This window comes from Thunnus albacares, chromosome 7 (assembly GCF_914725855.1).
Source record: "Thunnus albacares chromosome 7, fThuAlb1.1, whole genome shotgun sequence".
Taxonomy (NCBI): Eukaryota; Metazoa; Chordata; class Actinopteri; order Scombriformes; family Scombridae; genus Thunnus; species Thunnus albacares.
In genome coordinates, this window is record NC_058112.1 from 29,004,685 (window position 1) to 29,017,679 (window position 12,995).

The 12,995-nt window shown below is 39.4% G+C and overlaps 1 protein-coding gene across 1 annotated transcript in view; it reads left to right on the forward strand.

Annotated features, from left to right (window-relative positions):
• The window catches only part of eif4g2b (eukaryotic translation initiation factor 4, gamma 2b), a 31,007-nt gene that overhangs the window by 11,936 nt on the left and 6,076 nt on the right, over positions 1 to 12,995 (forward strand). The window contains exons 2-11 of the mRNA XM_044356519.1: positions 5,961 to 5,974; positions 7,025 to 7,133; positions 8,809 to 8,874; positions 9,397 to 9,522; positions 10,771 to 10,873; positions 11,056 to 11,187; positions 11,510 to 11,576; positions 11,673 to 11,824; positions 11,996 to 12,106; positions 12,678 to 12,860. Coding sequence (XP_044212454.1) covers positions 5,961 to 5,974; positions 7,025 to 7,133; positions 8,809 to 8,874; positions 9,397 to 9,522; positions 10,771 to 10,873; positions 11,056 to 11,187; positions 11,510 to 11,576; positions 11,673 to 11,824; positions 11,996 to 12,106; positions 12,678 to 12,860 — 1,063 coding nt within the window. The remainder of the gene's footprint in view (positions 1 to 5,960; positions 5,975 to 7,024; positions 7,134 to 8,808; positions 8,875 to 9,396; positions 9,523 to 10,770; positions 10,874 to 11,055; positions 11,188 to 11,509; positions 11,577 to 11,672; positions 11,825 to 11,995; positions 12,107 to 12,677; positions 12,861 to 12,995) is intronic.

A 12,995-nucleotide genomic window follows, 5' to 3' on the forward strand; every position in this document is an offset into this window, starting at 1 on the left:
AATGCAAGGCTTTGGCTGTACTGAGCTTCTCTCAAGTGTGAATTTTGTATAAAGATAGAAATCACAGCATGCAGCACTTTGAGAAAACCCTTTCCTGGATAAATAGAGGCTCTGAAATGTGTGAGAGAGGTCACACAAATCTCAGGGGAAGAGCAAAGGAGTATTTCATTCATATTTTCTCAGAAGGTCATAGATGAATGCATATAGGAGCAAGTTAAAGGTGAAGCAGGTATAAATAGCCGGTGTGGAAAGGTACAAAGCATGAATTTGTTGTTCCCAAGATGTTTATGCAACTATGGCAAAGACACAGTAGTACACCAATAACTAAAGCTGTGATCCAGCTTTAGTTATTGGCAGTCTTCTGACAGAATCTTCCCGCTGTGAAATAGAAGACATCTTGGCATACAGCTACCAGAAATTGTAAAGGAATTACAACAAAATTCATGACTTGCTTTTCTGTTTGCCAAAAAAACCCCAAAAACCTTCTGTATGAAAATGGTTCGTATTTCACTTTTCTCTCTTTTAAACTATCAGATATTCCTTATCCCTCATTCATCTTTGCAACAGTTCAAGCTTTGCATCAGCTCACTCAAGCTGATTCCCAACAAAAATTGGTAAAAAAAAAACAAAAAACAACAAACAAACAAAATAAAAACCTTATACTGTGGCTGTCACTGAGCAATAAATGTGTCTTTGGAAAAGGTCACAAGTCCCCCTTTGCGAGTCTTAGACAGTACCTTGTTCTTTCAAAGTTTGACGCTTACGGTATGAGACATCTTTACTCAGAGTTTAAACTGAAGAGATAACCCCATTCATCTGCTTTTACTCAACATGCAGATTTTATGTCCTTGTAAATCATTAGCTCTTTATTTATAGCAGCAGAAACCTTTCTATGATGACAGCAAATGTTTCTTAAGTAGAACAAAGTGAAAGAGAATGATCGCTGCCAAACCTGTGGATAATGCTGAAGCATCGTACTGCAGCAGAAGGATTAACCCCTGGGTGGAAAATCAAACAGGACAAGACAGGAAGTTGTACTGTATGTAAGTGTGTAAGTAAGTGTTTCATCACATTTATCTGTGCTGTCAGTATCACTATATGGAAAATCTCTGTGGCAACAAAATATTTTTTAAAGCCTCTCGGGCTCTCTTTTTTCAGTCTTTATACAAATACATCCGTAACTTTTTGTGTACAACTGAGTGCAACATTATAAGGGCCTTTGGGGAGACACTGTCCATCCGACTGCGTTCCCTTTTCCCCATTTGTACTACTCTTACAAAAAACACAAAGCTCTTGGAGATAGATCAGGGAGGAAGCTGTGTGATGCAGCCAGGAAGGGCTGCACGAGGAGGCTATGACGGCAGGTTTTGGTCAGACGACAGCACAAACTAGATTGTTTCTACTATACTGAACTTTTAAATCTTGAAAGAAGGCATTTTTTTTAAATCTCTATTTTGGGTTTTTTTCACACCCCAAAACTGAGCTTTACAAAAACTGTCACCAAAGGGAATGAAACTGAAAACGCCAGCCCTACATTTCAATGTGGACAGGGAAAACTGAGCTTTTCAAAAACATTGACATAAGCCATTTCTGTCACAGTTGGTGGCACTGTGACAGTCGAGAAGACGTGCATTTTCACTCCATATACAATGGTCGTCTTCTGAAGGCAAAAGTGTTTATAGCTGTGCTGATGCTCTCATGTGTTTATGTCATGTTAACAAATAGCTATTTTCTGCTTGCTGAGACATCTAATAACTAAAATACAAAAAAACATGTAAAAGAGAAGAACTAAATCAATGAGTTGTATTAAAAAACAGTAAGTGATAATGGAGAGCAGAAGGGGACAGAAAGGTTTATAACACACTGAGACTCCCACTTCTTACCAGATGTTGGGCTGTGATGCACAATTTTGTTGTTTGCCAAATGAAAGAGGACAGCAAGGAGGAGATTGCCATTTAACCATTTTCCTGTTGAGCTTGAAGGTTTTCCTGTTGTTCAGTCATCTTAGTGTGGATGAAGGTCTTTATGAAAACAGCCTGAAAGCGGTACTGCGGATGTACTTCATTTTTCACACATAAATGGGCCATTCCGCCGAATTTGTGCCTTTTCCCTCCCCAGGACATTAAATGCATGAATATGCATGAAAAGTATCTGTATAATACATTATGTTATCAAGCAAAGTGTCCCGCACTTTGTCCTAATTTTAATTTGAAGATACATCATGTAAAACCTTAATAAAAACTACCTAGAACAAAAAATAGGATTTTTGCCCATCCCCAATCTCTAACACTACACTTCACCATGAAATATAATAATTAGAATCCTTCAGAAATCTTCTTTATTGTGTCACTCTATTTCCCATTTAGACATGAAATACATTTTCCTACTAGAAAATTCATAGTATGTTAGTTAAAATACACATTTTAGTCGTGTCACCAGGTTCTCAGTCCTGTTACCCTGACACACCCCCCCCTCTAAAAATTTGGGACATTCTACGGGTCACATGATCAGTAGATTGTAAGTATGACTGAGAATGTCAAGCTCAAGGTTCAGTCCTGTTACCTAAATTCTTTCTTAGATGTTTTTATGTTTTATGTTTTTTAAAGATAGTTTTGGTAAACCACTTGAAGGTGCTCGGGTGAAGTGTTCTCATGCTATTAGCATTGATGCCATGTGGCTACATTTCATATATTTGCTAATGCTATACTAAAAATTCAGTCCTGTTACTTTCAGTCCTGTTACTCATATGAAGTATTTTTCATTTAGAAACCTTGTAAAAATGAAATAAAATGGCCTGAGATTGACCATTACACAATTTGAATAGTTAAATGTGTGTTATTAGATACACTGCTGAAAAAAGATAATGAATGAGGATTAATTTTGACATGCAAATGGCCCAAATGGTGTTTTAAGATTTAGCTCATTTCAAGTACTTTGACTAAGAGAACTACAGCCCAACATTTGTTAGCCTACATCCTTTTTTGTAAGTTATCGCACAGCTGAGGCTTCTATCTCTGAACTCTTCACAAATATCAGTATATGGAAGCAAGGTCCTCAGCTAATTAAATCTCTAATCACTTACTTTAAAAACACAAAAGGAGGGGCTGAGTATAGTGTGAAGGTTGTTTGGTGGTTTAAATGAGGGCCAGTGGATTGGTATTTAATAAAGGCAGCTAATTGGGTCAATGATCTTTATCATCATAAAGCAATAAGAGATACCGCGAACCTGCAAGATGAAAGTTTTCCTCATGGAAGAGTGGAGAACAATAAGGAGAGAGAGAGAGAAGAGAGAACATGATAGCGTTGTCAAGGGTACAGCATACAGGTGTTTTGTTTTGTCTGTGAGGTTTGAAGTCAGTCGTTATGATAGGGGAAGGTAATAGGATTTCTGAGAGATCCAGATGGAGAGTGCATCCTCATGGAAGATAGATCTACAGTGCAGCAGAAGTCCATGAACCCTTTTGATGTCTTCTATTTCAAGTGGAGGGATCATTCTGCCCTCTAGTGGAAAATTTAATGAACCATGTTTAAATTCAATTGAGTTTTTTATTTCTTTCAAACAATGGCTATGTTACCAAGTAAAACAAATAGTGCTCTGTTTCATCACTTTATCTATACTTCTTCATATTCCTACACAATTATGCATCACACAGTGTTACTTTTAGTAACCATGTGCCTCATGTCTGTCATTTTAATAAATCTAATTTTTTATTTAGTCTTTTTTTTATATAGTGTTTACAGTACATGTGGCTCTAAGTGAGCAAAGGAAACACGGCAATAGATCAGCGGTTTGTAAATACAGACATTTAATTTACAGAGCACCATAGGCTGATTTCACTGATTAGCTGTATTAGCATTAGTTTGAAACCTGGGAGTAATGTTTTAATATTTGTACTTCAGTCAACTTTCTTTCATATCCTCATATCTTTATATTTTGTATCTGCCAATTCTAAAGACAAGGCTGAAAAGTATCTTTAAATATCCAAACTAAATAACACATTATGTTTTACAGATTAAATATAGAGTGCTGAGTTCAGATAATTCCCCAAAACCAGTTTATTTCTTGCTTCTTGCTTTTTTTTGTGTGTGGAAACTCATGTTTTCTTGGCAACAGTGCTGCAAAAAAGGAGGAGAAGTGGAGGGTTGATTAACTCGAAGTGCCAGGGGGAGTTTTTGGGCGTTGGAGGTGACGGAGGTCTCCAATTATTTTCCTGGCTGCATGGAGAAGAGGAGGTCATGACCCATGCCTTTCTCAGTAGACTGAGTGATGTGCTGCAGTTTGCCCTTGGCCTGGACAGATGCAGCTCCTGGCAGTTGTGGATGAAGTAAATATGAAGTCAGTTAGAGCTCCTCCAGACTGTGATTGGGTGTGGACAGTATATTTTCTTCAGCAGCAACATCAACAAAGAGACTGCAGGGTGGATGAGGCTGTATTGTGAACAGAAGGTCATGAGTTCGAGCCTCCTGATGACCAATAAAGTGATCAGAGGTCATGTGCTCACTATTGTGAGGAAGTTGAGTATGAACTTTGATTTTTCAAAACTGTATAAAATGCAAAATAATGTGTCTCACTTAAAAGTTCTGGTAACCAGAACCCTGAAAAAATATATTTAATTCTTTTCTGCACATGATTTATAACAACCTATTGACTCCTTGGAATTAAACATAAAACGTTTTTTAAAAATAGGGAAACTTTGGTTTAAGTCCTTCTGGATATACAGTATATGGTATTCAGGTTGTTTCAATTTTTTACTCTATAACTTTCATATATACCAGTGAATGATCTGCTTGTCTTCTTTCACAATACTTACACTTTCTATGAGATTCTGGGGAAAAGGGGATACAAGGAATCAATATACACATTAAATTAAGCACAACGCTTAGTTTTGTATTGGAATTTTTGTCTTTATGGCATATCATATAACATATGAAGTACTTTAAAGTTCCATGTCAAAATTAATGGAAATACATGCATAATCTGAAAAATGGGAATCACTCTTTGAATCATACTGACTGAAATCATATTCGCTGTTATTTTGGTCATTGTCAACCTAAACTTTATGAAGAAATCCTGAAAAATGCATTGGATTTATCATTCTAACAGTATAGAATCAGTATTATCAGTAATAACATTATTTTATTTTTTAACATTAGCATCATTTAACATCTGTTTAACATGAGAGCAGTCCTTTAACTGACTGTTTACATACATATCAAAATAAATATTTAAAAGCATATTTTAAAATGTTTGGAGCCACCAAAGGCCACATATTATCCACACGGAAGTGAAGTGAAATGTCTCAGAGCCATATGGCCAAATGAAAATAAATAATGTCGGAAAAACACCCAGTAAGGAGCCTGTATCCCGAAAATGAATTGTCAAAATCAAAGATGTAGTAACTTTTTTTCCTAAAAGAATTTCAGCCCATATTATATATAGGTTTGTTTGTTCACACCTACTTCTTATGAATGTGTCTATTTTAACAGATTGTAATAATTGTATAATTGAGCATATAATTAGTGTTAATTAAACGCCTTTATCTCCATTAATATAAGCAGATCACCAATATCTTTTTCCTGCACTGCAGATGTTAAATTATATGTCAATCAACTAAAGGAAGCGGTCCCTTTTTGTTTAAGGACGCCTCCCATTGGATGATATGTGGTAAAGGAAACGCCTTAAAAGCTAACTCTTCTTTCTGATTGGTCAGAAATGACATGGCAACAAAAGAAGTGACCAATGCAAATTGGTGACTTTTCTGCCCCCGTAAGTCAGCAAGCTTTTGAGCTCTCTACCAGCTAAACAAGCCAGGCAGCAAGCAGGGGATTGATGTGTGTGTTTGTGCGGTCATCTTTCTGCTTTTAGATCTCCTGCTATCCGTCGGAGAAAAAAACCCCGCTCTTCTCTTACAACTGTCTTATTTCTTCTTTGGTAGTCACACAACAATATAAAACTGAAGTTGCTTTGGTAAAGGTAAGATTTTTTCTCCCCGACAAAACCTGCACCGGTTTATCCAAAATGGCTTCTGCTAGCTAGCGAGCTAAAATACCAACGTCTAACATCAGCTTGCTTAAGCTAACTATAGCATATTAGCTCAAGAGCCGGCAGTTAGCCTAGCATACCGATGGCTCAGCTGATTTACATTCAAGTAGAAAATGGCGTCGTCGCCTAGCTACTGTATAACCAGTATTTACAGGAAAATAACTGATGGCATCGTTTGAATGTCAGCGTACGTGACAGATGTTTTCATCAGATATGACTCGGTTCAAAATCACTTCTAAACTGGCCTGAAACCCTTAGTTAAGCCTCAGTCATGATGGGATGGCGATGCAAGCACTGCCGACTGGAAACGTTAGCGGCTAACCACGCTGCCCTGCCCCGTTCCCCTGCTTAACGGTGTAACGTTAACTTTGCAGGCTAGCTTAGCCCTGTTTTCGATCAGAATATCAAAACCAACAGCAAAGCAAACATCTCGGATGAAGTAGTAGCTGTATTCCTATGTTACTACAAACATTTATGCACAACCGATTTAACCTTCTTTGTAAACAGTGCAAAACATATTGTACTCAGATGTGATTAACATCTTAACCGATGTCGTGACGTAGCTAGCAAGCTAACCTATGGATTTTAGCATCCTAGTCAGCTAAATTGGTTAACGTTAGCCGGTTAGCTGACGCACCTCTGCTTTGTTATAGCAGAGCAGAGATTTCTACGTTTCGGCATATGTTTTCATCGTGCCGAATAAGATGATAACAACAAGCAGCTAAACCATTCGCAGTGTGTAACCTGTCGTGTTTATAGTTTGCCTCGATATCTTATCTTAAATGGCCTATATCAGAGACTGTTTATCAAGCTAAATTGGGTGTCTGACGTTGTCTGAAGATAGTGAAGGATAACTCATAATGTCCTGTTTAATGTCTGATTTATGCCGTTACAGCTAATGATGTATGCCTATGAATATGTCTTGTCACCCCCCCCCACCCCACTCTGTTACTAATGACATTCCCTTTTTCTCTTCCCCAGCGCCGTTTTCCCCATCCCCTCCTATTATTCTTATTCTTTTGAGTATTCTTCATTGTCAAGCCGCCAAAGTGGAGAGTGTGATTGCAGAAGGGGGTGCTTCTCGTTTCAGGTAAGCTTGAGCAGGAAATGCCAACATACCAACAATACCCGCCCACCCCCCATCCACCCTCAAATCATGGTTAGCCCTCTGCTAGCATTTTGGGCAGGAACTTCCGGTCTTTAGAACAAAGCAGGATGCGGGAAGGCTCAAAATGGCTGTCAGACACTTCTCTTTGTGCAGCCTTTTAAAAAGGGGGGGTTGGGTGGATGTAATGAGCCTTGGGAGAATTTCTTTCCCGTTGGTTGTGTAGTTGTGGTGGTGGCGGCACACACCCATTTGACAGTATACAGTCACTGTCAACAAGATTCCTCTCTTCCCTTGAATTCATTTCTCAAATGTCAAAACCGAGACTTCAGTTATTTGTAACATCGCAGCGTGAAAAGAGCGACCTTGGTTATATCTATACAGCATTGTCCAAACTCAAGGCTACATGAAGATTAGCTTCAGCTGTGTCCTACTCAGTTAAATGAATGGTGAGCACGCTATCACCTCTTAGATGTACTGCTTTTGGTGTTGCTCCTTATCAGTGTACACATTGTCATTCCTGAAGCCGCACTGTCTGGCTTTCTTACGACTGATAGTGACAGTCACTTGAAAACACATCATGCAGTGTTTATTCATGTAGCTGTTAGCCAGACCAAGCTATTCAGTTTCCACTCTTTTTTTTTAAACTCTATTGATTTGCAGAGAAATGACCGGTTACGACAGATCGGATTGTATTCTTAGAGATTAGTTTCTTATTGTGCATTTTTTGGGGTTTGTTTTTAGAGTGTAAATTCAGCTCATTTGTAAGCAAGGGCTCTTGTTCCTCAGTGTCTCTTTCAATTTGAATCATCAGTCAAGGAGCCCCAGAGTCTAATCCCATTTTCAGTCAAGTCACTGCACTTTTTTCTTTTTTTTTTTCTTCTCAAGCTGCGTCATTGTACACAGAAACACAGGGCAAAAGCATTGTAAGCAAAAAAAAAAACAACTTTAAAAAACAGTTTTGTCTCAAAATTACCCAACTATAAAACTAACCAATGGAAACAGAGAAGGATGATGGAAATACAGGGCAGAGTGAATGCAGTGTGGCGTGACCCATTTCCATTTGTTGTTCTGATGCTCTCAGTACTGGTAGTGAAGTCATCTAGATTACCTTTTAAACCAGGCGATGGTACAACCTCCTCTACTGCCACTCAGTGTGATAACTCTTCAGCTCAAAGATCTGTCAACAGCAGAACAGACACTCCGTTGTGCATCAGGATTTTATTACCGATCTATGACCAGGATGCACACGTTTGATTTGACTGTGTGGAAATGTGACGTTTTCACATGACCTGATGAATAAAGGGAATAAATGTTTTACATGTAATAAAATGAGATGTAACATGTTGTATGTTATACAAGTTTAGTGAAGGAAATCTGCTCTGTATGTGTGCTGATCTGAACTATAAATGGACAGCAGCCATAAATACCATTTTCATACTTGTAGGTAAGCTGTATTGAAGAGGAAACATCTGTAATAATGTTGAGTAATTGTAAAAACAAAAAAATCAATAGACGAGAAAAAGCAGGAATGACAAGCCAATTCCATATACAGTTTAAACTGGCGAGTATATATCCAGTATAGTCCTTGTAAAGATACATCTTCTGCATCGTTTGCATGTACTTAACGGGTTCCTCCTCCTTGTGTTTGCTCCTGCAGTGCTTCTTCGGGGGGAGGAGGTGGTAGGGGTGCACCTCAGCACTATCCCAAGACTGTCGGCAACAGGTATGTCATCCAGTGTTTTTTGTTTGTTTTAGAGTATACATAACACGTAGTGATTTATGTATTAGCCTCATGGAAGCAGTGACTATTGTAAATAATTACCTCCATACAGAGAAGGCGGACTAGACTAAACTCTGTTGATTATAAATTACAGGAAACTTTAATTTGAATACCCAGAAGTCCTGTAACCTGTCAGACAACTGCAGATAGCCAACTTATGTTTATCAAGCAGGCAGTTTACAACAAAGGGTAAAAAAAGAATGAAGGTGTTTACAGCTCTAACATCGGTGCTGCAGTGCTCACTCTTAAAAAATAGATTTGTTACAGCTTGTGGGTTGAAAAGTAAAGTAGTAGTAGGCCTGGTAGCGCAGTGTTTAGAGTGTGTTGTTGTAAGTGTTGTAAGAAATTTGGTCTTGTCAGGACAATAACTAGATTACAAAGGTATTCATGTATGTTTCTGTAACAGCCACAATGCCATCAGATACCGTCGCATCACACTCAATCTCTCTGTCTGTGCGTCTACAGCGAGTTCCTGGGGAAAACCCCAGGGCAAAGCGTTCAGAGATGGGTTCCTTCACGAAGCACTAGACGAGATGTCAACTCCAGCAACGAAAAAGAGCGACACGATGCAATCTTCAGGAAAGTGAGGGGGTAAGGTCCAAGCCTGTGTGCATATTTGAAGAGTTAATTATCCATCCTCAGGGTACAAAACACCTTTTTTTGTTACCTCTCACGCTTTAGACCTTTCATCCAGTCTTACCTGGAGTTAGTGTGCAACAGTTCTGGTCTCTCTTGGCCTTTTAAGTTGGTGGTGTTGTTTTTTTTTTTTTTTGACCCAGTCTTCTTTAAACTACAGTACAGAGCAGTAGACAGTTTATTGATATCCAATCCTTCATGTGCAGGTAATTTTGTGAGTGTAATCAGGTCAGAGTGGGACGGAGTGTTGAATTGCTGAATTTCTGCAGTCATTAAGATGGCATGTGCTTCGCTAAGAGCACTTAAGCCTCTGTTCCCCCTCTGTGTCAGGTGATGTTTACAAGTACAAAAGATGAAGAGATGACAGTGTTTCCCTCAGGAATGTAGGCTAACTGGTGGCCGCCACAGGAAGTAGACGTTGAGCTGTGTAGTCTCAGTTTGGACAAACAAACAACTGCACACGTTTGTATGTACAGTAATTAAGTCAGATTTAGAGCAAATGTGTGCTGTTTTTCCATTTATTTATACTTGTTATTCGTGAGTTATAAAATAAACCATTATGATCTATACCGAGCTGCAACCTCTGGATTTCTCCGCTCCTCATCTAGGGCAGAATTTCTCTTCTCGCTAATATATATTTTGAAATTAATGATCAGAAAATCAGTGTATTTAACATTAACTCATCGACTGACAGGATGCTTTACACTTAATAAGGGCAAAGCCAGACAAGAACGAAGGAGCTAATGTGGATAACGAGACAATAATGATAATTAATAGCTCTGTCGCACCGACTCACAACAAACAAGTGATAGTGCAGCTTTCTTCAGAAGTGCGAAGGATGACTGATTTAGCTGATGGACAACTTTTGAAAGACTACAACTCAAAGCTTTATAAAACAATCATTCATTTATCAGTTAAGCAGGTTTGACTGAACATTAGTTTGAAATGAACACTTAAGCTTGGAACCAGCTCAGAATGAAGACATCTGTGACAACTGTAATATTATTATAAAATGATGGAATGAAATGATCCTAAGAAACTCTTGACATGTTGCTGTATTGTAACTGTATAAATGGAAGAACCTAGCTGATAACACAGCGTCATGCCATCCTCCTTGATCTCGCACAATCATGCTGACTTCCTGCCCCTCCCTTCCCCTCTTTTTTTTTTTTTTTTTTTGTTTTGTTTTGTTTATTCTCTCAGCATACTCAACAAACTCACGCCTGAGAAGTTTGACAAGCTATGCCTTGAGCTCCTGAACGTGGGCGTAGATTCAAAACTCGTCCTTAAAGGAATCATCTTGCTGGTAAGTGTGTGCTTTTCTTTTTTTTCTTTAGTACTCTGCTAAATGGAAAATTTATTCATCCATTCTTGGCAGCCAGCTCCCGGTGACTCATACCTATACACTACATGTTTTAATGACCTGAGTGGTCCCTCTCTGCTTTCTTCCTTCTCTCCCCCCTCCTTCTCTCTTTCTCTGTGGTTCAGATTGTAGACAAAGCCCTAGAAGAGCCGAAGTATAGCTCGCTCTATGCTCAGCTATGTCTGCGCTTGGCAGAGGACGCACCAAACTTTGATGGCCCTTCATCTGAGATCCAAACATCCCAAAAGCAGAGCACAGTAAGTATGGCTCTTCACATTCTGCTGGACAGTTCAATACACTTGTTAAGTATTTTTTTTTTCTCCTTTTTTATATATCGCTAGTTCCTTTTTTGTTTACTGCTGAGCGGGCTGTAATGAAGCCGTCGGCACCGCTCTTCTCTTGATAATAGCGAACGTGGATTTTTTTTAATAATAGTTTTGTGGTTGTTAACACCTCCTTTTAACTGGAACATAAAAGGCAAATAGTTTCTTTGTTATTTATACTTCTAAAGAAACACTTCACTCTGACATTTCTTGTTAAGCTTCATCTAACTAATAGTTGTTTTTTCATCGTTCTTAGACCTTCAGAAGACTGCTGATTTCCAAGCTTCAAGATGAATTTGAAAACCGCACCAGAAATGTTGAAAGTAAGCTCATGTCTTTTGTGTATCTCTTTTAAACTCATTTCACCACCGCCGCCGCCTAACCACTGCTAACCAGCTCTTTCTCCTCTTTCACTCCAGTCTATGACAAACATGACAACCCTCTTACTTCTGAGGAGGAGGAGCAGCGTGCCATCGCCAAGATCAAGATGCTTGGCAACATTAAATTCATCGGGGAACTTGGCAAACTCGACCTCATCCACGAATCTATCCTTCATAAGTGCATCAAAACAGTACGTGCAGACTCGCTTAGTTGAAATCCACTCGTGTCGTTGTTTTTCTGTAGACGTCTCTCTTTCTCGTTTGTAAAACAGAACCATCACTGTGTCGTCCTTCAACAGCACATACTGTACCTTGTATGACCCTCTTGCCTTCCTTCTCTCTTTTTTTAATCTTTCCCGAAGCTTCTGGAAAAGAAGAAGAGAGTCCAGCTCAAGGATATGGGGGAGGATCTGGAGTGCCTCTGTCAGATAATGAGAACAGTGGGGCCGAGACTCGACCATGAGAAAGCAAAGGTAACGGCTCCGAGCTTTGATTTTTCCCGCTTAAACCGCAGCCATCTGGAGAGGCTGCGTGTTGCTTTGAGGTAGTGATGCCGGAGGGTCTTTGGAACAAAACACAACACAATACGCAGGGACGATTCTTGAAGAAGACTCTGCATGTGTAGTTGTATTCAGAAGGAAAGCTTTAGCAAAGCACTTAGAATTTGTATATAAAACGATCAGGGTCATAAACACCAACCAAACACGGAGAATTCTTGGCTGGTTAGTGTCTTTTTTCTCAATGCTGTTGTGGCCTCGTCTGGGTCAGCTGTGTCATTAGCTTCACAGAAAAGAAATGCCACCAAGTATAAATATCAGAACACTGATAACTGTAGCCTCAGTCTGTGCCTCTCACAGAGCCGCCGGTAGCGTTAGCAAGTCTGATAAGAGACACAAGAGAGGCGACATCGTGCTAATAACCCAAAGATTTATTCCTTTTTCTGTGGCAGTAAACACAACCTGCCGATAAGTGTGCTATATTCAGAGCTTTACAAGATATTCAGCTTCCTCTCTTTCTCTTCTCTTCTCTCTCTTCTCTCCCCAGTCTTTAATGGATCAGTACTTTGGCCGTATGCGATCCTTAATGAACAACAAGGACTTGCCCGCTAGGATCCGCTTCCTGCTGCAAGACACAGTGGAACTGCGAGAAAACAACTGGGTCCCCCGCAAGGCTTTCATCGACAACGGACCGAAGACGATTAACCAGATCCGTCAGGACGCAGTGAAAGTGAGTCCGGTCAAACGATCGCGCTTGCTGTTTAGATCGCCCACGGGGTTTTTTTTTTTTTTTTGGATCGACAATGATATTGTCCGAGTAACGTCAGAAGGCTGGGCTGAGGCATTCATGTGTTAACGGGCTTGC